Source organism: Ruditapes philippinarum, unplaced genomic scaffold (assembly GCF_026571515.1).
Source record: "Ruditapes philippinarum isolate M1 unplaced genomic scaffold, ASM2657151v2 ctg3190_1_1_1_1, whole genome shotgun sequence".
Taxonomy (NCBI): domain Eukaryota; kingdom Metazoa; phylum Mollusca; class Bivalvia; order Venerida; family Veneridae; genus Ruditapes; species Ruditapes philippinarum.
The window spans coordinates 59,335-85,460 of NW_026855495.1; the positions used below are offsets into that span (position 1 = coordinate 59,335).

The 26,126-nt window shown below is 32.9% G+C and overlaps 1 protein-coding gene across 2 annotated transcripts; it reads left to right on the plus strand.

Annotated features, from left to right (window-relative positions):
• Nucleotides 1-2,567: 2,567 nt before the first annotated feature.
• Nucleotides 2,568-24,693, plus strand: LOC132743539 (uncharacterized). Of its 2 annotated transcripts, none has more exons than XM_060732069.1 (5): nt 2,568-2,882; nt 17,705-18,398; nt 18,766-18,870; nt 19,117-19,170; nt 19,360-24,693. In XM_060732069.1, the coding sequence occupies exons 2-5, from the start codon at nt 17,777-17,779 to the stop codon at nt 22,329-22,331; spliced, it is 3,753 nt and encodes a 1,250-aa protein (XP_060588052.1). In that variant the 5' UTR covers nt 2,568-2,882; nt 17,705-17,776; the 3' UTR covers nt 22,332-24,693. The 2 variants fall into 2 exon arrangements, with proteins under 2 accessions (XP_060588052.1, XP_060588053.1); XM_060732070.1 differs by lacking the exon at nt 2,568-2,882 and adding an exon at nt 9,530-9,839.
• Nucleotides 24,694-26,126: the final 1,433 nt, after the last annotated feature.

Below are 26,126 nucleotides of genomic sequence, written 5' to 3' on the forward strand. Positions count from 1 at the left end.
TCAACTGTTAATTATTTAGATCTACATTCGATATAAAGGCTGTCTACCACCATATTGAGATATTCAGGGACCACCGAATATTTTTAGAGAAGAAGATAATATTAAAACATTTTATATATTTAATGTATTGCCATTTGGTATGTAGCAAACCGGAAGAAGTAGTTTGGCATTGGCCATAAGAGAGTACTTTTTCAAGACGATGGTATGGGAGCGAACGTTTCCTTCATAAAGTCTTCCGGAGTCAATAATTTTGTTAAATTTGACTTGCAGGCATTTTTTAGTTTATAAGCAGACTAAAGATGTTTGAGGTACCTTCTCAAATTGGCGTCTGGCTTGGTTTTGTTTGGAACACGAAATCAGGCAATATGTCTGTTAAAGATGAAAGAATCCAGATTTTGTTGTGTTCCGTAAATAAGAATGTGACTGAGGATACCATTTCATGCACGAAAGTTGCAGGATAGATAGTGAGACTGAGGTCACGTATGCATGCATGTTTGAATCCAATGGCAAGCGGGTAGTTGGTCCGAGTCCGCGAGTATCACATTCTCTACATGGAGAGAACTTGAGAGTGCAAACAGGATACTATCAAGTGATCTTAAAGGTCTGAAGGGGCAAAAATCTGTTATTTAGAGGACTGATAATAAAACCCTTGTCGGTTATTATCAGTACTGGTAGTTCTAAAATATGATAAATAAGATGAACAAGGAAAGGCTGCGTTCAATGAACACGACATAGCAACAAGAATCAATGACAAGGAGCCCAGGATGACCCTAAACAAAAACAGGAGAGGGCGCAAGAAGTCGCATTTGCAAACAATTGCACTGAATGTTGATGAAATTTGCAGAGGAATGAAATCAGTTTAACGCCCGAATGGGTACCTAGATCGATAAATACGGAGACTGATTTTGAGCAGGTGCTGTGATAGTGATGACTAGGCGGTGCTTTATAAAAATTTATTTGCACTTGCACAGTAATGGGGACACCATTCCAGAGATTGGTTTGCTTGCGCCTATATTGCAAAGTGTTAGACTTTTAATTTGAGCTTTTCTGTCCCAAGTCGTATGGTATTAATGCGTTTAAAAATATGGACGGGCCATTTAAATTGGTTGGTTCCAACAACTAAATATCTTGAAAAACCTATTTTAGATAGCTGTACTTGTGCGCTGATTTTTCACATTTGGAGGACCGTTAAAATTCACCCATACACGGAATATTTATAGTAAATGAAACGAGTTAATTATGAGGATATAACACTGGCTTGGGCGACATCAATAGATGTATATGTCAAAAAATGGCGAGGCCGTAAGGCCGACACGATTTTTTGCAGGCACATCCCGAGATGTCACCCCGGCCTGTGTTATATCCTCGTAACTTATTTGTTTTATATATTATAACTGTTAAATCGCAATTCGTTTTAAATCAGCTAGAAAAAATCTATGTGCACTTTGGTCGCTTGTGCCCCTTTTACTTTAGTTTTAAATGGAAACACCAATACCAGCTAATCCTGTCGTAAGTTGCCTTACATATAAAAAAGTGGTCACATGGTTTACAGGGACTTCGTATCATACTGACAATTTTTGTTTCTTAAAAACTTATTACAATCTGCGGAACGATTTAAGTGGCTAGCATTAATTAGCCATTGAATGCAGAGGTATTGCTAAGTATTTGTAACAAGTTTAAAATTTCTTTAATTGTGAGAGATGTGTGCATGATCCTTTTAGGTTTTTCGGGTTTCTTAGATTTGATGAGTTTAGTTCACTGAAATAAAATTATTAAAAGATTTTGAAGATTGTAAATTGAATTCCAAAATGTTAAACTGGCCAATATCGTTTAGGTTGCGAAGATGTTATTTGCAAAGGCAAGACCATCGCATCTAAACCGTTATATGTTTATTACTGGACAAGATATTTCTGATGATTATCTTTTATTTAGGCCTTGTTTTAGATCAGGAAATAGTGGTAAACTAATTTACAGGAATAAGCCGTTAAGTAATACAAGGGCTAGAGAGTGCATTTTAGAAAGATTACGTCCTTTTACGGATAATTTAAATATTTGCTTGCACTCTAGGCGCTTAGATCGGGTGGAGCTGCCGTAGCTGCTAATGCCGGGGTAAATGATTTCCTCGATTTCCAGTGTCGCCGCGTCCTTGTGACCATGCACGAGTGTCCTCGCCGTGTAAAGGCCTGTGTAACCGCGCCCGTGAGACTGCACCCGTGTTGTGCGCCCGTGTGACCGCTCGTGCGCCTTCCGAGACGAGCTCGCAAAAGGAACATGTAAACGTTCAAAATTGTTAATATGTTCTTATATTTATGGTATGGGTTATTCATCAGTGCATTCCGTCACCGTATATACATGTATATAACAAGTTAATTTAATAACAATTACAAATCAATCTACATATTATTGTATATTGTTTTACTCGAGATATTCATATTTATCAATATTTTTGTGTTAATAAATTGTAATCTCTCCAAATAAGTGCTGATTCTTTAAATATTGATACACCTGTATATATGTATGTTCTTACTAACTTGTTCTTTGTTTACATGTTTGTATGCAAAGTTTTATTGCATTTAGCCACTGTCTGTCACTGTGTATGATCACATTTGATGTATGATATTTCTTGAAGTTTCTCTTCTGACACTGAACGAACGCACCTTCTACCAAGTATTTGACAGAAGAATGACAGCCTGTAAAGTATTGCTAACATCTGTTTTTAAAAACTGGGCCAAAGTAGGTTTATGTATAAAGAACGATCAAACTTACTGGACTGTATCATCTTCAAAGAGGAAACAGTACAATCCAAGCAGATGACATACGATTTAAAAATAGATTCTGGGATCCCGCTTTCCAAAATAAAGTAGTCGGTGAACGTGTAAGTGGTAAGTTCATACTTTTTCACGTTTATAGAATTTTTTTATATTTTAAATTCGTGTAGGTTTGATTTTTTAAAATTATTATGCTGTAGAAAAAAACAATTAAGAAACTAATTTAGATTTTGTTTATGTTCAAAATTTAAACCAGATTTCATTCAATTAAGATATTTTTGAGTACGATTTTGTAAGCCGTTAAGTCACATTGCAAATGAAAAGATCAAGTAGCGGCTGTCTAACTTTACTGATAAAGAAAGGTCTCGAGTGAATTATTTTGGACAAAAATTGGGTATCTTGATAGAACAAAAAAAATCAGCCGCTTATCTGATATTATCCTTAAATAGACATAGACTGAAAAGCTTCAAATTCAATATTATGTTTATATGAATCAAATGCTTATTCAATATATGTTATTCGATAGACATTATCACAGTTGGTTAAAAATATAGAAAATGAAGCAATATTTTAGCAAATTGGTGAAGTGATAATAAACAAGATAAAACTTAAACAAACAGTGAAGTTGTAAAATAAATTAAAATGACCTCATCATTTATTTACATGAATTGTTCTTGTGTGACGAATATAAATGTAGTAAGGATTTTTTTTACTTATTTCTCTTTTTTAGTTTAAGGTCCATTATGCATTAGAAATTCTTCTTTTTCTTATTCTCAAAAGATTTTATATTTGGTGGTCTGTGATAGTCTCCAATTTTTTTTTATTTATCGGCCATTTACTGTCTTATAGATTGCCTCTGTTGCTGTCTGTGAATTAGTACATGTTAAGTGTTTAAATAGTGTTTTGTATGTAAATCATAATAATACTTTGTTTACATTTTACAAAATAACTTGGAATACTATAGTAGTGAGTAAAATAGTATTCGTTTATATTGTTAATGAAAATGACATTTCGATTATCTAGTGAACTGGTCTAGGTTTTCATAAAAATGTCATTGAATTAAAACTTGTAGATTTGTTTCCCTGCTCTCTATTTCCTAGTGTTTTGTTTTCGTACTAGGGTTAGAGGGAAGACTAAATCATATACAAGCGTTTTTTTCCCGTCTTAATTCTTATTCAGTGTCATTCTTTTCAGTTAAGGGCATATCATATAATTGTGCTGTCCAATGTATACATTTTATAGATTACTTGCATTTGTTTATCTATATTCTGTCTTGTAATGTATATATCACATTTATATACTTGTTCTGTCTGTAGTTATTTAAAAAATGGTTGTGTAATTGTCGTTCAAATCTTCATGTATGATGGAGGATAATAAATAAATAAATAATACTATTTACATTGTGGTACATGTAATCAAGTCATTAACACGAGTTTGAATGCGGTATTTTGTTTACATTTTACAAAATATCTGATACCTAACTAGTTAATTCAGAGAATAACTAGTTACGTAACTAGTTAACCTGATAACTTACTAGTTAATTAAGAGGTTAACTAGTTACGTAACAAGTTAACCTCTTAATTAACTAGTTAGTTATATGGTTATCTGGTGGCAGAAATATGCCACCATATTAGACACAGCTTGAACTCATTAAAAACCTTTTTTTTATTAATGCATAATTATCACAAATCAACATAATTTTTGTCTCTAAAAATTTTGTATATTTTCAAGCTGAACACGTGTTTTATGTGCTTTCAAAAGAAAAATACCGTATTTATGGTGGGTGATTGTGGCCATTTCAAACCCGCTAGAAAATTTTATCGTTTATCATCAAATGTCGCTGGCTGCTTACAAACCGCAAGATTTCCTACCGATAATTGTTTAAAATGTCACGGGGAACGTGTAAACCTCGATAGTTGAACATGTTGACTTCATTGGCCGGTAGCGTCGATGTTTTGACTCTAGATTTTATCCCCCGTTTGTCAAAAAAGTCGTGGAAAAGAATGAAATCCGCGACAGATTTGCGAGTGTTGTAGAAATTCTACAAAAAGTTGATGGGGGACAATTATAGGCTGCGACTTTTTCGTTCCTCAACAACAACGGTTTCATAAAATATCACGGCGAATAATAGCAATTTTCAGTTGCGACGTTTTGCATAATAACTCATAAGGCTTTATGCTCAAAATCGACTTTTTACAAGGTATGCATCAAAACAAAACATCGCGAATTATAATGGCCGAGATCGGCCACCTAAAGTAGGCATATGTTTGCGAGGCTTAGTCTACTATGTAGATAGTGAATGTCGCGGTTTCCTGCGTAAAACTCAACTTTTATGACAGAAGTGTGACAGAAAAACTCGAGAGATTCTAACTTTCTATACGCAACGACATTTTATACAATTTCGACATAAAATATCACGGATTTAAAAGTTGTCCGCAACGGACACTACCGGCCACCATACATATGAACATTTATTTATATTATTATACTGAACGTATTTTAAATGACTCATTCATTGAAGCATATCTTTTAAATGTAAACCTACATTTTCTGCACAGATAGCATTTTCAAAAAATTGAGAAAACAGGTTAAATAAATGAAGACGCTTAGTGAGAAAATGACTAAACGTGAATATCTTTCAATCGTTAATATTCTTTATAATGGATACAGTACGTGTTTTCTAGCCATACAAGTACATATAAACACGTGTATATATATTCCAAAATTATCGAAATTCATGACATTGGTGCCCTCTCGCATATAAGAATACATATTGCATGTACTCATGTAGACTTTGTCAATATTATTTTTTAGAATATATTAAAGAGTATAACGCTTATATATCTGCTGCAAAAAACAACAACAAAAAAAAAACAATATTGTTTAAATTTTGAAAAAGAGTACTTCTAGTGTATGAAAGAAATATGTTAGTATAATCATTGCTAAGACGCAGGTTATACACAATACAAAGGAAAAAATACACCAAACACTGTAATTTATTAATGAATTAAAATTCGGTTAATCATATTGCTGGTTTCCCAACAAAATCGTATGATCAAAATATTTGTGTATTATGGTTTACTTTAAACTAATCTTCAGAAAGAACTTTAATTTAAATGTAAATATGAGGCGAACACGCTCCGGTTGATAGCATTTATATGAGCCGTGTCACGACAAAACCAACATAGTGGGTTTGCGACCAGCATGGATCCAGACCAGCCTGCGCCTCCGCGCAGTCGGATCAGGATCCATGCTGTTCGCTATCAGTTTCTCTACTTGTAATAGGGTTGGTAAGCGAACAGCATGGATCCTGATCAGACTGCGCGGGTACGCAGGCTGGTCTGGATCCATGCTGGTCGCAAACCCATTATGTTGATTATGTTGGTTTTGTCGTGACGCAGGTCATATGTAAACTACGCATGACACATTTGAACAGTTTATATCTTTACTGTGGCGTTAAAAAAGACGAAAAATGATATTGGCTGATGTAATAATGTATACGAATTAGTATAATTATACGTTGACAGTCGCAACAAAAATAGCATCTATCATGAAGTTTATACTCGTACTTTAACTGCCTATGTCTGCGAGGTATACTTTTATATTAACTGTCATTTGATGAAAAGAATATAATTATAGTTCAATGTATAAGATATATAATTAACACTCTTTTTAAAAGGCATTTAAAACTTTATATAAATAATATAAACTGTACTATATTCTGGACATGAATACAAAAAAAATACATTAGTGTACCATCTTGTTTGAAAAATATTGACAATTAAAGTATATCATTTGTATCAGTGTTATACAACAACAACAAATAATATGTTTTCATTATATGAAGAAAACATTTGCTAGTTTCAGTTTCATATTTTTCTTAGTTGAAAAGTACTTATAAAGAACCATATTTATTTTTAATAACTACAAATAAAACCAACGACAAATGTCTATGATTTAGATAGACAGGTCTCAAATAAGAAGAGGGTGGGGGGTAAGGAAATCTGTTAGATTTTGTCATATAAAATAGGGTCATCAAAATATTATGTAGTAATGATTATCTTCATACAAATATAAACATTTGTGAAAAATTAATTAAGAAAGTGGAAATAATTACTTTTCAGAAATGAGATTCTACATGAGACATCTAATACCTTAACATACCGATTCTACAAAGGTGCGACATCGCTTGAACTCCTTTAAATGCTTGACTATTACTGTAAACAACAGTTTGAATGGTAAAGAAAATAAAACAAATACGGATGTTTATGTCTTACTTAGGTTAAAATGCTTCATTGTTTTAGACGTCAAATTCTGAAGCTAACTTATATTATTAATATTATTGTATTTAAATTAGAAAGAAATGAAAACGGAAAATAATGAAAGGAAAGTGATAATCAATGGGTCTTAGATTTGTATGCATTGCCTCCGTGATATCAAAGTCAACAAAAACGCAAATAACTTGATCGATATAATTGTATGTGTCCTTGACATTATTTTTAAAGGCTACATCCTTATCATAGAATGTCTCTCCTATTTGACACAAAATAAATAATGTACAGTAGCTGAGTTTAGATACAAAATATTGCTCAGAAATAAATTGAAAATCGTATTGTTTTGGGCCGACTTGGAGGTCCCTATGATTATTTGAGTCACTTTTCCGAGAATAATTATTCTTGAATAAACCGAGTGAGAGAATGATCTGAAATTTTGCACACAAAATACTAGTCTATGCCTAATCAAACGGTACATTAATCTCGAAAATTATTCCAGACCCGTCATGTCAAAATCAAACAATAGTTGAGTTCTTCCTAAAGGGTCAGCGCTATTGTAGCATAAAAGTATATATCTGGTTCTATTATTCAGCTTTTCATGATTTGGTTTTCGTATAAATGTGTGCATTTGACGCGCGAGTTTGGTGCCATTTGGCAGCTACCAATGAAATCACCGGTGTTGTCACTGCATTCTATTGTTTCTATATGGCGCAACTAATCATGTTTATTACAAACAAGAGAAAAAAGACAATAAAAACAAACACAAAACAAAACAATCGAGAACAAAAACCCTTTCCCCTTTCCTATTCTGTTCAGATAGGTAGATGCATACATCTGTCTTTCGTCCATTTGTATTTCCTTTCTCAATAAAAAAAATGTTTTATAAAACTAATGACGTCAAAGTAGTTATTTTTATATGTTAACTTGCGGTCTTTGCGTTCAAATTAACATAATAAACCACAATAATGACAATTTAATTACATTATATCTTAATACATGTATAAGTAATATCTCTTCATAATTACGCGATGCTCAAGAATATATAGAAACCAAACTTATTGAAGTGAAAATGTGAAGCTCATTTGGACGTTATTTTCACGAGACATAATATTGCTTTTTTACAATGGCATAAAAGGGTCATTAGAAATATTTTTACTACCACGTGCGCACGCAAAAGCTACTACATGTGCACGCGATAGCTACCAAGTGCGTAAGCGAAAGCTATCAAGTGCGCACGTAGTAGCTTTCGCGTGCTCGCGTGATAGAAAAAATATTTCTGATGTTCCCTCTATGACACCGTAATTTCTAGGAGGAAAATTGTGAAAAATAATATTACTTTATTTCTTTTACATTTTCAATTTATTTTAGAATATGAGAAAAGGCAGTTTAATGATTGATAATTACATCTAGTGTAAACTCATGAATCCAAATCCAACTTATATATGTTTAAAGCAGCATCCCTCCAGATTCATGCTTTTGTTCATGAAAATTGTATTTAAAAGTTAAATTATTGTAAATTAAACAAAACAAATGGTTTACATAATTGCAACCGGCACACCATTAACGTTAATTACCAAAAACAAAACAAACAAAAAACACACACAAAAAACAACATATATAGAGGTCAAACTATGTACATTTAGCCTTGACTACGTTAGCCAGACAGTAGATATATGGTGATAAATGCCCCAACAATTAGTCATTGATTACATATAACATGTAAATTATAACTTTAATCTTGAATCCTTTTATCCTTATTAAAATTATAGTAGATCTAGCCTTTCATTCAGGTTTGATTTTTACAATAATTTATCTCATCGGGAGGCATGTTGCTTGAAATATAACACTATAGCTCTGAAAATGATTAACTTTAATGTGTGCTTTAAGTATTTATTTCTACAAAAGACAAGAATGAAATATTTCAGATATTTTAATTATGCATTCTTTTTGAATAGGTAAAAAGTACACGTCAGTCGTTACCAAAATATATCTCTCATTATAACAAAACTTACAAGGCCCGTGATACTGCCAATTTTTCCACATCATTTGAATCCTTAGTTTGCAAGTAGGCAATATTAGTTAAGAGGATGGGCTGTGGTATAGTAGAATATTATGAAAAGATAGCCTGCTTTTGTAATGTGTGACGTGTGATGTGTTTTAGTTAATTATAAATGTTATAATACATACCGTCCGTGATAATAGTTAAAAATACCACAAAAAAGGGAGAAAAAAACAGGTCATCTAAGTTAAATTGCGCAGACTGCATGTCTGTACGTTTTGATGCCAAACTGCGAATATATGGAAAATTACATTTAGATATAAATATATGTAACAGTTGTGTAATTCTTATTGCAGAAAAGTAACATCCAATGTAGTTGAATAGCTGAAATATAATTTATTTAGTATTTTTGACAGCTTAGTACAAGTAGTTAGTCATTTATAATATTTTAACATACGAGCATAAATTGTTTAAACTATATACCTCTTAATTCTTTTGTTTGTTTTCAGAAGATATCAATGTTCTCACTAAATCGATTACATGTACGGGTAGTGTATCACATGATTTAGTAAAATAAGGAAATAAAACGATTTAAACACCTCAAAAGTAGGTGAAAATCGGTTAAGGTAAATTTAATGTAGGAGTACATTTGTAAATATTAAAGATAAACCGAATACTCTAGCTTTAAATGAAAAGGTTGGAAAAAGGCGGGGATTCCCAGTGACGTTTTATCCTTTAAGTTAATACTTCGGCCGTCAAAAGACTATATTAACATTAAGAGTAAAGGATACTTCACAGGTACGTTTATGAGTTTTATGAAATAATATCAAAAATATTATATAAATCAATATCAAATGCATTTATGTCGACGATAATGATAATAATAAAATAATAATATATTACCCGTCTGGCTCGGTAATATCAATTTCTTTCGGGTGACCAATATCCAATCAAAAAGAAGGAAAAAATCTGGAAGGGTAATAAATCTATTTATTTAATTCAACCCATGAAATATGGTGCTATATCAGTCAAAAATATTTCATATTTTTTAGAAATGAATATGAAATATAAATATGAAAGTGGGCGGAGTCAAAACTCATATTTACTTTGAGGGACTTCTTTCGCCATTTTGTTTGAAAAATCTGATAAATAGAAAACAAGTTTTTGTTGAATTTTGTTTTGAAAACTATCTAGAATGATAGAACAGAACAGAACAGAAATTGCATTAAAGACTTAAGCATACATCTAATCGTGATAACATACAATATTACACACAAATCATATAAATTATAAATAAACTTTGCTACAAATATTTGTCTAAATTCAACAGTTGAGAGTGATCTGAGTAAGCATGTTGTTAGAGTACATATATCTTTCATAGGAATATTATGACGTTGTTCTAATAATAACAAAAAATATTTATAAGTTATTTAATTGGTCAGTGCTCTGTAGGAGCACATTTGTCTCGGAGCACATTTGTGTCTTACCTAAGACCGATGCGGTCGCATTTGTCCCACGTGAGACAAATGGGACCTCAAATGTCTACCCTAAAAAACCCATTTGTGTGACAAATGTGCTCCGATCAAGATTTTTAAGGGACCAGAAAGCACATTTGTCTCATGAATTTTAAGCGACAAGAAAGCACATTTGTCTCATGCAGATTTTTTTTCGAGGTTCGCCGTTTTACCTTATGTCAATTGTAATCAACAATAGGTTTGCAAATGTTCATTTTAATGAAATCTTAAACGTAACTATTAATTATAATATCTCAAATTCAAGAAATTTGATTGGCTAAACCTGAAGGCAAACACTGAAACATACGGAATCCCGTTCACGATGGTACAATGGTAAAAACGCGATGACACAATGGCATGATGATGAAAACGCGATGGTACGATGGTGAAAACACGATGATACAGACTTGAAACAACGATTGTACGATGGTGAAACAGCGATGGCACGATGATGAAAACGTGATAGTACGATGAAAATGCGATGGTACGATGATGAAACTGTAATGGCATTATGTTGAAAACGCGATATTATTTTCAACATCGTGTCATCGCATCATTGTGATTTCACCATCGTGCCATCGTTGTTTCATCATCATGCCGTCGTATTTCCATCATCGTACCTTCGCGCTTGAAATCAACATTGTACCATCGTGTATATCGGTTTCAGGGAGACAAAAATCTTACGGATCACCGTAATCGGGCGATATGTGAACGATACAATTTCGCGACTCGTTTCGCATCTCGCCAGAATCTCGCGTCCCGCTTCGCATCTCATACGTCGACGCGAAAGAGGCAATATACCACTAAATAGTTTTCCCTTTATATTCTATATAAAACAAATCTTTATCTCATTTTAAAGAGTTATGATAAAACTGATCTAAAATGATGAAAGATACATTTCTAGTGTCATATTTGTTACTGTAAAATCACTTAAGAATTACACTGCTGTGACGTGAAAGAAGAACCAACATAATTAAGATTGAAATTTACTTAATCAAAAACAACCTTTGCTCGCATTTTTTAAGCGAAATGTCAAAAACCTTTCCATGATGAAATTTAAACAGAAAATAACTTGACGTGTTGACGTCTATAGCCATGCAGTGTGAAAAAAGTGTAAATAGCCTGTCCGCCATTAGGCGACAAGCCCAGATGGCTCCCGCGCTGGTTCCTTTGTCATAGTCAGGCATTTGAGAAGCACATGCACGAAGCGATGCGCGAGAGACAAGGAAAGCGACATTCCGGCAAAACATGAAGCGAGCCGTGAAATTTCGTGGTACGGGATACTTCGACATTGCGAGATCTCATGTTTCAGTATCGTGCCTCGCTTCTGGTCTCGTCGGAATGTCGTGTCTCGCCCGATTCTGCGAGGTGCGATATTCCATAATTATGGCATTACCCGGATTCTTTTAGGAACTCATGCACGTTGTAAGTGCTTTTTAATGGCGGATCTGAAAGCATCACTTCTCTGAAAATGGCGAGGCGATATTTTTTATTTGTTTCTGATGAAAACAAAATACGTGTGGGATGGTCATCTCAATTTCTTCTTTAGATCATTTAGGGGTCTCCGTGGCCGGGTGATTTAAAAAAACTACTTGCCCCTAACCGTTGTAGGTTTGACACTCACTCGAAGCGTCGAACTACTCATGCGAGGAAGCCCGTCCAGGGTCCAAATGCAGAATACCTATCCACGTGCTCACGTAATAGTTATCGCGTGCGCACGCAATAACTATTCCTAATTTTACGAACGTAATAGCTATCGCGTTCGCCAGTAAAAGTGTCGAGTGGCCACGTAAAAGATTTCGCGTGCGCACATAATAAATAAGAAAATCCTAAGTTCCTTTTATGCCACCGTAGATATTACCTTCTTGTTGCTTAGAATAATTCCTAAATCATTTATAAAACTTTGAGCATCGGAAAGAAACATGTCACAATTGATAACGATAAAAATCTCGCTGCATATGTGCTTTGGTTCTGGATACTGCACTGGTGGAAATTTTCATTGTGACACGCAGAACAGGGATATTCTTTGAGTTAATATGAGACTCCTATGCAGAGGTAGGAAGTTTTTTAATTGACCGGAAGTGACCTATAAACGGTATTATAAATACAGGCAACACAGAACAATGTCTGGTTGCCAGGAGACGGACGGGCATAATTATTACCTTTTTAGAATTTTATGGAAGAATGTGAGACAAATGTGCTTCGAGTGTCCTTTCTATTGTGTGTCGAACACATCTGTCTCATTTCCCATTTTTCGAAAACATGAATGTTTACGAACACATCGGTCACACCTCGTGAGACAAATGTGCTCCGAGACAAATGTGCTCCTACAATGCTCTGTCTAAAGTATTTAATACAATAAATTGCAAGATTATGTAGAGTCTTTTTACATTTTGAATTTAGCAGTTCTATAAATTTAAACATACTTGGACGTGTATAGTAGAATCTAGGAATATATTTTCTCCTGTTTTCATGATAAAACGGGCAAACTAAAACAAAGTTGAATTCGTCCTCGATATCATTGAATTGCAAATTACACAATAACGACGATTTCTTTCAATATTGTTATGTCGACCAGTTTCAATATGCAGGTTGTGTGAATTTAATCTTAATCTAGCAATAGCATAATATCAACAATAGCGAGGTATTCAGAACGATTAAAAATAGACTTACTATGTCTATACAAAAATAACGAACTGCATGTCTGAACACTAGCATGCCAATTAGTCGTATAAATATCCCTAAGGCGATTGATAAACACTGGTATAAATACATCTATATTAACTGACTCTGGAAATTCCCAGACATCACAAAATCCGGCATTTTGTAATAAAACACGTATTTTCGACGACCAATTAACACTAGCAGCATTATGAAAAATGCCTAGTCTTTGGTCTTTAACAATAGTTCTGATTATACAGTTTTCCATTTTTCGACCATGCAATTTTAAAAATTATTTAACAATTCGAACATATCTATTAATGTACAATGGGAATCTGCCCAGTTCTGCATACAGAGATAATGTATTTGTTGTTCGTTTTACATTAAGCAACCATTTACAAAAATTTTTATGAACCCGCTCTAAATTCTCAGCCTTTAAAAAGCCCCATACTTCGCAGCCATTATTCATTACTGACAATACGTAAGCATCAAACAAATTAAACATTATATTTACAGGTACATTTATACCATGTGTAATATTAAAAAGTGAATTCATTGCCTTTATTCTTTCCCAGCGAAAGTTTTTGTTGCATTGTTAAACGAACCCCACAAGAAAAAACAACCCCTAAATAAATAAATGAACTAACAATTTCTATTTCTTTTCTAGCAAATGTCCATTTACAAGAATCACTTATTCTACCACCCTTTCTAACAATTTTAGTTGTTTCAATATTGACATTAAGATTCCATTTTTTATAATAAGTTTCTAATTTTTTAAGTGAATCTTGTAAACCTTCTTTTGTTTCAGAAAACAATACAGCATCGTCTGCAAACAGTAATAAATGTATAGATAATTGGTCCAATCTATTATTCAAAATAGCAGTAAATAGCTTCGCAAAACAACTGATAAGGGTAATACCTCTGTAATTATTTAGGTCACTTGAGTCACCTTTCATATATAGTCACTGTGGTATTATAACCCCCTTTGACCAACTAGGAGGAAATTTACATTGCTTTAAGATATAATTAAATAACAACTGAATAGGACGTACTAATACATCAATACTAACTTAAAAATACTCATATAGTATATTGTATAGAACAGGCTTTATTAGAAGACAATGCTTTGTTAGCAGATGTAATTTCATTTATTGTAATTCATTTTATGACTTAAATTCTATTAAACTCATTTTTTTTTCTACAGCAATATATTTTTTTTTTTTGACTAGTAAACTAATTGTCTCGTCTCATTACATTTGATCATATTATAATTAAAAACATCTCTTTTATATAATTCAAATTTACGCCTACATTCATCATTATACCACTTTTGCCTATTGCCATCAACATGATTAAATGCAACATATTTTCGCTCGCCATCCCGGCTCGTGAAAATATGTGGCATTTATCATGTTACGTGAAAATATATTCCATATTTCACTCAAACAAAAAAAATATCGTCTTAATATGTTGAACGAAATTTAGACGCCGACAGAATCACCGAGTAGTTTTAAAACAAGTCATGTGACTTGAACACACTCTGGAAAGTACAATAACAGATACTTTGGATATTGTATGATTGAAACAAGTCTAAGGCATTCATTAGACATATTCATTAACGTTTCCAGAGTTCACTGTGACAACTATTGTAAAATCTTGACGCTCTAACCTGACCCACGTGGTTCAAGTTCGGAAACAACCATTTTATTCCTTACATAAAAGTTTTTTCCCTGTGACTTCCTAGTGTATTTATTTTGAGAACATTTACAGAAAAATAAATGGAAAACAAAAAACGAAGAAATTAAAATTTTGCCTGTGTCTCCTTTTAAACTGGCGATACAGAAATATAATACAACTGGTTTATAGCAAAATGGTTGGGAAGATTTGTCCATATCGCCGTAAGAGATGCCGGGACATCAGTGGCAAGTTTTTATTTATCTATTTATTTATTTATTTATTTATTTATTTATTTATTTATTTATTTATTTATCGATAAGTTTAGTTTTATTAATTGTTTTCTTTTTTTATTACTGGTATTTATAATTACATGAACTATTGTTGCTTGTTAGTGGTACATGTACTATTTTTGCTTGTAACTGTGTACAAGAACTATTTTGCTCGAAACTGTGTACATGAACTATTTTCGCTTTTAACTGTGTACATGAACTTTTTTTGCTTGTAATTGTGTTCATATACATGTACAATTTTTGATTGTAGATGTGTACGTGCACCATTTTCGCTCGTAACTGTATACATGTACTATTTTCGTTTGTAACTGTGTACATGCACTATTTTCGTTTGTAACTGTGTACATGCACTATTTTGGCTTGTAACTTTGTACACATACTATTTTCGCTTGTAACTGTGTACATGCACTATTTTCGCTTGTAACTGTAAACATGCATTATTTTTTCTTGTAACTGTGTACATGTACTATTTTCGCTTGTAACTGTGTACATGCACTATTTTCGCTTGTAACTATGTACCTGCTCTATTTTCGCTTGTAACTGTTTACATGCACTATTTTCGCTTGTAACTGTGTACATGTACTGTTTTGCTTGTAACTGTGTATATGCACTATTTCCGCTTGTAACTGTGTACAAGTACTTTTACCATTTCTAACTGTGTATGTGAACTATTTCCGTGTGTAATTGTGTATACGTACTATTTCCGTGAGTAATTGTGTATACGTACTATTTCCGTGTGTAATTGTGTATGCGTACTATTTCCGTGTGTAATTGTGTATACGTACTATTTCCGTGTGTAATTGTGATTATTCCATTCATGCAGATTTTGATTATATTATTTCAGTATTTCCTTTTTAAAATACTGTTTATGTTACCGGTGTATTTTGTGATTTATATCTCTTCATTTTGTCATCATTCTTTATTAAAAACTCATGATTTTCACAAAAGACCCATGCTTGTAACACGTATAATCATACGAGTGTTGGTAATATCAGATGCGTTTTATTATTTTTTTAATGGTAACATGAATTTTTAATTTAAGTTACAAGTGTGGTATAGTCTTAAATTATACTCAATATTTACATTATTGCTTCATTAGTTTTCTATTTTTCTCCTCCATATTTATCATTATAATTTTGTATGTTTTTGTCATGTGCTCTTTTATTTCCTCATTTTTAACCGAATTGTCTTTGTAGTTATCATTATTATAATAATGTTCTTTTATATCCTTATTATTAACATAATTTTCTTATAAGTTGTTATTCAGAAAAATCCGTAAAATAGTGGTGCTTGAAAATTTTATCTTACATAGGCTTATTTTACACTACACGTGCATCACTTCTTTCGGTATTCCTACACACACCTCTTTTAACAACAATAAAATTTCATAAGTGCCAAATATATCAAAATATGAAGGCGTGTCTGTTAGGTAATCAACGCAGTTGAAAAACTATTCCCGATGTAACCGATGACCCTCGTGTTTGGATTGCCCTAACCTCTATCTAACAAAGGACTCTATTTAAATCATATGTTCGTTTATTTTCCTCTAAATATACATCATTATCACATTTATTATTTTAAGCCAAATTCATTGTAAACTTCTAACCGTAAAATGAACGTTGTGATGTTAATGATAATGAAGAGGATAACGAAAACGATGATAATGACGATGGCATATTACAAAAGTACTAACAAAATTCATAAATATAAGTTTATAGATAAATTCTCATATTGCTTGTAGGAATTTACAATGTTCAATTTTATTTTACAAATGATCATTAAATGTTTGAAAAAGAAGGTTAAAATTATAATACTTTTTTTTCAATTTAGGTATAGAATTTCCGATTTGGGCGGTTTTTATATTTAGATCCCTGTCATATTGAGATACAATAATTTGGTATATCTATACACTTGACATTGTCTAGTCAGTTATATAAATATATGTAATACTTTGTATGACTTTTGAAAAGAAATTGTTGATCAATGACTTAATGGTTTACCATATTTATAGCGGGTAAAAAAGTCCGCAAAGGTTATGCAAACTATTTTGATTCTTTTAACTAAAAGAGGTCATATTTTGCGGTTTAACCGAAACATCGTCATCATTTCGAAATGTAGCCTTGTAATTAGTTAGATTTCGAAATATACTACATAGTGTGTACACGTGTCTCATAATATCTAAAAAGCTTTTATAGCAGCATGCCTCCAAATTTATGCTTAATTTCATGTAAAACTTAACATGTATTTAATAGTAATAATTCGCATAATGTAAACGGCACTTATAAACAACGTAAATTACCAAATGAGGTCAAAATATGCACAAAAAACACTCACTTTGCAGCTTCAATGTGGAAACTTGATTAATATTTCAAAAGCTTTTCTCATATTGAATAACAGATATTTTTATTGGTAATATATTGTATAGGGCCTTCATGTTAAGCAAGACGATGTATATACATTTAGACCAGGTTTTATAAAGTACACACCAAAGTGTAAGTAAAAAGGCATTTTTATTTTGCAGGACATGCTCATCATTTCGGAACACACGATGACATTATGATGTGTCAAGAACAATTACCGTTTGAAGAATAGAATGGCAGAAAGAAATCGCTCAGAGGGGACATTTTTAAAAAGTATTAGGGGAGTCTTCAAGAGCAGTACAAAATCAGATGTTTGGAACTATGACAAAACTATCTTGACAAATAACGAAAATACCTTTGACATCTCGAACCATGACTCTGCTAGTTTGTTGAATTCAGAATGTCTTCGGACAAAAGAGGGATCGGGTAGAACTCCATTCACTGTAGAAAATGGAAAAACATACAACCAACAAGATAAAAGGTATGATGCTGTTGATAACTCAAGAAATGGAGCTTCAAAATATTACCACAATTACTCTGGAAAGCCTGCTTCAGAATCAAAAGAAATTGGTTTATCAGCGACACTACCAGAAAACGATGACCATAAGAATAAATCATGGCCGAAAAAAATAAGACAAGGGATAAAAATGAACTTGAAGAGAACCAAAAGTCTGAGTACAATAACAGAAGATAGGATGGAAAACAACGTTAATGAAGACGAACATCCATTCGCAAACGATGAAACTAGTGATTATGAAACGCTGCCTAAATCGATGTACGACTATGATGACGAAGGCCAAGATATGAGTGACGAACAATGTCATGGTGAATTACTACAACATTTCTCGATGAGTGGTAAGCAAACATATTTCATTTCCTATTTAAAAATAACAATTATTTCAGATTTAGCAAAGACACAAACTAATTTTATGTCATAACAAAATACAACAAGAAAACAGATGGAAATGAAGAGCATTTGTACTCTGTATTTACAAGGAATCCAGTACAATAAACTGTATGATATAAAATGTATATATACACCACTTTCCTAGCAAATATACTTGAAATCATGCATATTACAAATGTGGAATTTGTCATAGGTTACGGTTCAATGATGTTATTGAACTTTGTTGCCACTTGCAGTGAATCTATGAAAAAAAGTTTTAAAAGTGTTGCAGAAGTTTCTTTCGGTGTATAGTAACTTGGCACATTATTTTTTCAGTGCCAGATCTTCGCTCGAAAGGAAGAAATGAAGAAGAGTTAGCAGATTTAAGACCTCTCCATTATTACCTTGTTAACAATTCAAATAATGTTCAGATAACAGGAGGTATGTTTCACACCTAACCATATACTTTGACAACTTTATACAAACAAATGCTTATAAAATTGAATGCATTATATTCGATATAAAATAAGAGCTATTTTATATACATTTTGAAATATAAGATTTTGTAAAAACAAATATTTATCTTTTATACCTGATGTAGATCATTAAAATGGTTACTGGTTTAACGACAATTTTAGGCCAATGTCATGATCTCAGTAACTATAAAAAGTTTTTCTTCTTTTATAGAAAATGGTGAATCAATACTAAACAAGGTAGCAACAATCTCCAACAATGTTACAAGTAAGTGTCTTCTTTGAATGTTACGCCTTCTATAACTAACCTGAGATATATTCAAGTGTCTACTAAGACCATACGTTAATATAATTTTTTGAAACGCGGTATAGGTATATGCATAAGAAACAAATACAAATATTAAAACAAAATATTGTTATGTTTGAAAGACCGTATTTATTTTTTCTGTTCTTTCAGTGCGCCACTTGAATATTTTAAATGGTGTAAGAGGAACAAAAGAACAAGTAGAAACGGAGCTTTTTAGGGGCGGCCAAAAAGTTTTAAACCGAGAGGGTTACCATCCATTAGTTATTTTCAAGGGAACAGGGTATGGGTGCTCATTCAGTGCCAAAATGCTTTTTGAAAGAGTTGTTTCTGCAACAGAAAACGAAGCAAAGCCATTTTACCTGAAGGATCCGACTGAAATGAGTCATATATCTCAAGATGAAAATGCAATCATATTGGTGACCGATATAAACGGCCCGACTGGAGATGATGTTGGGCGATTAAACGATTGGTTTGAATGGCTTAAAGAATACATGCCAATTGGAACAAGTCTAAGAGGAAAGCTCACTGTCATAATGAACCTAAAAGATAGTGAATCAACAGGAAAGAGAAAACATCCAATCTATGAAAGATATTGCAATTATATTGTTGATGCAGCGAAAAAGGAATTCCGCCCTACAGGAGCAACAAAAACCAAGCTGTTGATGGCATTTATGAAACAGAAGAATATCGTTACCCGTAGAGTAAAAGGTGGTCCTGAAAATAAGTCCGGCAAGGTTAATGAGGCATCTTATATCGACAAAGAAATAGTTGATGGTATCATCCCTTTGTTAGGAAGTGTAAGATGTGTAGGTAAATTAGCAGAGTTGTTTCGATCAGACTTTGCAAAAGGCCTAAATATTCTGACAGAACCGATACCAGAGATAGTGCAACGAATTCGGGAGTCATACAAAGAAGGGGGTTCCTTGTTCTTAACACTTCTTGCAGTACTTTCGCACGGGGGACAACTCGGAATTGGAGAAGTAAACCAAATGAGGAAGTTAAATGAGCAGTGTGAGAAATTTTGGTATTCGGCGGATAATATAGATACGCAGTCTAAAAGCAAACCAAAGAATATGAAAAAATGGTTTAACAGTAAATGTTTGCAACATTTGTACCAGTATGCACAAGACAACAACCATCTTCTTGACCTTGGTAACAATTTACAAAGGTATGCACGTCATCTTGATGGCGAGTTTCTGTCAGAATACAATCAAGTCTTTAGATTTTGTGATGGACGAGTACATTACTCATTCCTTTTGGTATATTGTGAAATGTTCCCTGACGCAATAGAACATTGCGACGAATATTTCTTCTACAATTTTGTACACTCCATCCGAAATGTTCAAGATTTCGAAAGCGACACAGTACTAAAAGTAGATGATAGAAAACTAGACATAAGAACAAAAGCGGTGATGAAACGGTTCGAGAAAGAAATTATGTTAAGACACGTCGCAAAATGCATGAAACACCCACTAATGAGCACAAGCTTCTTTCAATTGTTTATGAAGTTTCTGAGCGAAACAAAACATCTACTTTGGAAAGTTCTTACCCGACAAGATTGTGATCTTACTGAACCATACTCATGTCTTTATCATGGAATGGGCAAGGAACTGGACACTTTCAAAGGTGTACCAAGAAACATCACGGAAGTCATTGTTCTTCATGATATTTGGAAGAAAAAACGTAACAAAAAGACATGGAAAAAGTGGACACATACACAAGAGACTGAGACTCTTATTCATGCAGCAGAAATGTCTAATTGCCAGACATTCAAGCTCATGGTTGAAAAAGGTGCTCAAATTCAGAAGGCAGCGTTACTGAAAGCAATTGACGTCGGTGCTGATAAGGTCATCGAATTCATACAATTGAACAGTAGTTTTAGCACAACAGAAGCTTTTGAAATTGCTCAGTATGCTGCCACAATACTAAGCAAAGAACCAGAATCTGATGCATTGGTTCAGGTTTTACGCAGGTTAATCTCGGCTGTCGATGTAAATAAAAGTGCTTGTGAAGATGTACCACCATTGATTCATCATGCAGTGCAAACAAATAATACATCTTTGCTTCAAAAACTGTTTGATGGAAGCTTGGGAAATTTTCGTGTAAACATAAATAAAACATTCAAAGGCGAAACACCACTTGCAATGTCAACGCAACTTGGGTTGCAAACAGTTACACGCATTCTTCTTGATAACGGTGCCAAACCAAACACCAATAATGCTTTCATGGCTGTAACTAGTGGACAAAATGAGATCCTAGACTTATTCGTTAATAAGTCACCCCAGATCTTACATGCCACCAACAAGCAGAAACAAACGTTACTACACATTGCTGCTGAAATGGGTCATTCTACGGTTATACGACAACTTATTAATCGTAACGTACAAGTTGAGGCAAAAGATATTAACAACGAAACTGCACTAAGTCTGGCTTGCAACGGTAGACATATGCATGCTTTAAGGATAATTTTGCATGCCTGGAACCAAAGAGGACTCCAAAAAGATGAAAAGGTTGTGATGCGTGCAGTGCAAAATAATGACATTGATCTACTTGAGTTATTGATGGAATACAATTTCGGCGTCGATTTTGTTAATCGGGAATTCGGTGTACCGCTGCATGTGGCCATACAATATGGCTTACGCGAGATGCTTCAGTTTCTCCTTTCTAAAGGAGCCAATCCAAATATAAAACAAGATGGACACTGTCCTGTCCATGTAGCAGCAGCCAAAGATGACATTAAATCTCTGTTTATATTGAAAGAATACGGAGCCGATATGTTTGCGCTCACTGATTCAAAGGACAGTATCATTCATCTTGCAGCGGATAAAAACCATGTGCATTTCACAGAGTTCGTCTTACCATTGCCTGAATGCTCATCTTTAATAAATCTAAAGAATAACAATTTTGAAACTGCATTACATATTGCTTGCAAACATGGAAGTGTCGAGCTTACCAAATTGTTACTCAAATTTGGTTTCAACCCAAAATTGCCGAACAGAAGTGGTTATATTCCAGAATGTTTGGCGGAGCAACGATTCCAAAAGTTGCATCTGAGTACAACGGTTCAGAAGTGGGCACCATATGCTGATTGTGTGAAGACACTCCAATCTTGGCACATCTAAAAGGCGAAACATTGTTCATGTTCTCATTACATATATAAATACAAACTAAAGGACTTTTAACACATATCGCAAACCAGATCACTGCAGCCATTATCAGTTTGTTGTTGTTGTTGTTGTTGTTGTTGTTCCTGCTTATCAGACAAATATCTTGCAACAAATATATCACAGACTAGTGAAATGTATACCTGCTTTTAAACAAAGCGAAAGATATGAACATGATATTTACAGAATAATGCACAAATATGGTTTGGAAAAAATACTCATTTCCGATATATAATCGGCAATATTCCCATCCAAAATTTTTACAAATTTACACTGCAAATGTTATTGCTTATGAAGCAAGTACAAAGCATGTTGACATGTTAGTTTCACTCAGCACAGTACAATCATGCATTGTAACAAGATCAGTTTAAAGGTTGGATATGTATTTTATTTCTTAATAGATACAATCGGGATTTTTCTATCTCCACCTTTTGATATGAAAGGCAATAATTGTAAATAACTTTGTGATTTCCTTATCATTTATCTTGTGTGCTTCTTTTTGACAAAAAAAAAACAGTTTGTTGGAACTCAATTATAGATGTTTGTCGAATAGAAAGAAATCAAAGCATACTTGCATTGCGACATATTGACAAGTTTTGGCGTATTTTTCGGCTTGTCATAGACAATCATTATCAGATGATGCTAAATGATTCAGAGTGATAAACTGATAGACTGAAATATAACTCAAACTATAGATCATATATTATATTATCTCATTGGAAATTAAAACACATACATACCGGTATGACAATAAGTTTAACTCTCAAGTCCTAATTACTCAATATGGTGTTAAGACCTGTGTACATAAAGTATATATTCATAGATGTTTCTTAATCTGTTTTGTTTTATAAGATGTGCATCTCTCTACAAGTATGTATTTGTTTACATGTACATATATGAATTTTGATTTTTCGATTTCAAGTAAAGGTTTCTGTATTTACGTGATTGTGATATAGCTTTATAGATATGATTTCGTATCTTTGTTAAGGTAAATGAATAGATTTGATAAATAAACAACTTGAAATGTATTTAATAACTGACTTGTAACACACTTGATATTTTGACTTCGCGTTTCAGGTGATAAATAGTGTTATATAATTTCATAATGCCTGGTACTTGTGATCACATGTTTTGAATACATTTATCAATGTGTGCAAATAAGTGAATATGAATCTATTTGGCGATAATCACGTGACTAAATGCATTGAAAGCAATGAAAATAAACAATCTTAACGAAATGATCACAAAACGACGTTATATTACACGTAACTATGTTATATAAAATATCACGTTATGGTTATGTTAGATGGAGAACAAGCGACGTCATGTGATAATATAAGATACTCAAATACTAGTATTGGTTGGTAATCCTTTATTTGTTTTAAATGTGTTGTTTTCAAACGATGCTTTGTATAAAATTTCAGTGATTTTCGTTTTTATTACCATTACATTGTTACATTATATATTGTAATTATATAACGATACATTCAGATACTTGTTGAACTTATTGGTAATGCAGTTTTTATAATTTGGCTTTTAGGAAAAAATTTACATACATGTTAAAGCGAACATAAGCACGTTATTTTGCCTAGTCATTCCTGGGTAATACCCTTTTTAGTTTATCAAATCATTCCATTAGTGATTTTGTAAAGGCTATGTAGATTTTCAGTACTGAATAAACCTCAACTAATTCAACTTGCATGGTATTCAGATCTATTTATAACAAGCAGATTTTTTTTAATTCATACCCATACTTATATCCATTATTGTTTTTCATCATTTTTTATTTCTATCTGATGGTTTTACGGTTTATCTTGTGCTGCTATATGTAACTAGAGGTAATAAAGTGTTGTTCTGTTCTGTTATGACAATTTGCTCATGTTACATTTGATTACGCAACTTATTCAGATAAATCATTTATATACTCTTGGATTTCGTTTCGATAAGAGATTTTTAATGTACATTTTCGTGAATATAAAAATTTCTTTATATATATAGGAACCCACATATATACTTTAATTAAATGAGTTCAGGAATGTGTTATAGAGCGAACCTCTCAAAACATTTTCTTGGACGAGTTAATTAAAGTTTAATCTTGTATTACAACAAAGGTGGGACACACTTTATCACATGTCTAATCGTATTGAAAGTCAAAAAAATATTCTTGTTTTTGGAAACAGGCGACGGCAAATGAAGACATAACATACTCATATATTGTTAAACTTTTATTTTGTTTTAAATGTGTTGTTTAATCATTCATGTACATTGTTTTTGTATTATGATATAGACGGATATTTGTTAAAAAAGCATTATCACCGTTTGTTGTTGTTGTTGTTGTTTTGTTATTGTTTTCGGCCCATACTCCATTATAAAAATTGGCGTCCGTAATCTAATGTTAAAGTCGTTGACGTCAAACAACTTGCCCCACATTCCTGTGGGTATAAAACCGCCACATACTTTGGATTATTTCATGTGAGGCAGTTATCGAATTATGTATTGGTACGTTGATGGTTCTAATCAGACGCCGGTTCGGGCAAGAAATAATACACCAGTAAACGCTGTAAAGCCGCCATATGACCTGCGTAGTGTTGGTGCAACATAAAACCCGAGTCGTTCCTGTGCTAAGTCGACTTATTTTCATTCGCATTGATAAGTTGTTTTTGCATGTCTCAATAAAATTTACTGACAAAGATGAGAAGTTTTTAGGCATTGCAACTGATTTTTCCTCGATATGCTTGAAGCTTTTGTCTCTCCGACAAAAATCCTGTCGAAACTTTGTGATTTCACGGCTTTGTTGAAATATTTAGTAGACGCAATGACGTTACTCGCATTGACAAATATTCTCAGGTAATTCAACAAAAGTTTTTTGGCAATGATTAACGTATTAATACGTTTAATACTACGTATTAATTATAACGTTTTCATGGAATGTTTTACGTATAACGTATTAATTATAACGTCTTCATGGAATGTTTTTGGTCAAAACGAGAAGAAACAAGTTGACGTGACTTGAAACTTTTACATAAGTGGAGGCCCTGATACGCTTCCGTATCACCGGATACATTTCAATTTAAATGTTCTTTTTTCTATATGCTCTAATTTTTATTGATGATTATGGATTTTTAGTATCGGTCTCTATCTGTGTATTACCTTAATTGTCTGTTTTTTCACTTACTGTTTTGAATAAGTAAACTTCCTTGGCAAAATCAAGCATAATTAAACGATTTTCAATTATTTAGTAAATCATTGAATGTACAATACTTCACGCGACCGGCCAATCGATAATATAAAACGGTATGCAACTGAGTGATAAACACAAGTATTAAGCCACCCTTCTTTCTTCGTGTTGATATGATCGCCAACGGTAAAATAAGACGAACATATAGTAAATGAGATATCTTATTCTATATCATTTAATCTTGTGACGTTGCTTTTATTTGTAAATGGTATTTTACGACTCAATGGGCACTTGTTGGATTATAATACTCTTAATACTTGAATGGAATGAACATTTGATTTTATCTTTTTTACACACGCAATCTTTACATTGAGGTATTGGGATACGATTATAAATTTATCTGTTTAAATAAACTTTCTCAAGTACTTATGTTAAACAAAACACATTTCCTGTAGTATTTTCAGCTGAACGCATTTCAATAAATGTCCTATAAAGAACTCTTCCTCGTTTTATGATGAAGTAATTTTCATTACCTTGACGGTAAATAATGGGAACCCTTTATTAAGTACATGTTT

Bases quoted from the DNA above. Each gene is read 5' to 3' on its own strand.
- LOC132743539 (XM_060732069.1), top strand. From the start codon at position 17,777: ATGGCAGAAAGAAATCGCTCAGAGGGGACATTTTTAAAAAGTATTAGG. The intron at 18,399-18,765 runs GTAAGCAAACAT...TTATTTTTTCAG, and splicing joins ACAACATTTCTCGATGAGTG to TGCCAGATCTTCGCTCGAAA. The intron at 18,871-19,116 runs GTATGTTTCACA...CTTCTTTTATAG, and splicing joins TAATGTTCAGATAACAGGAG to AAAATGGTGAATCAATACTA.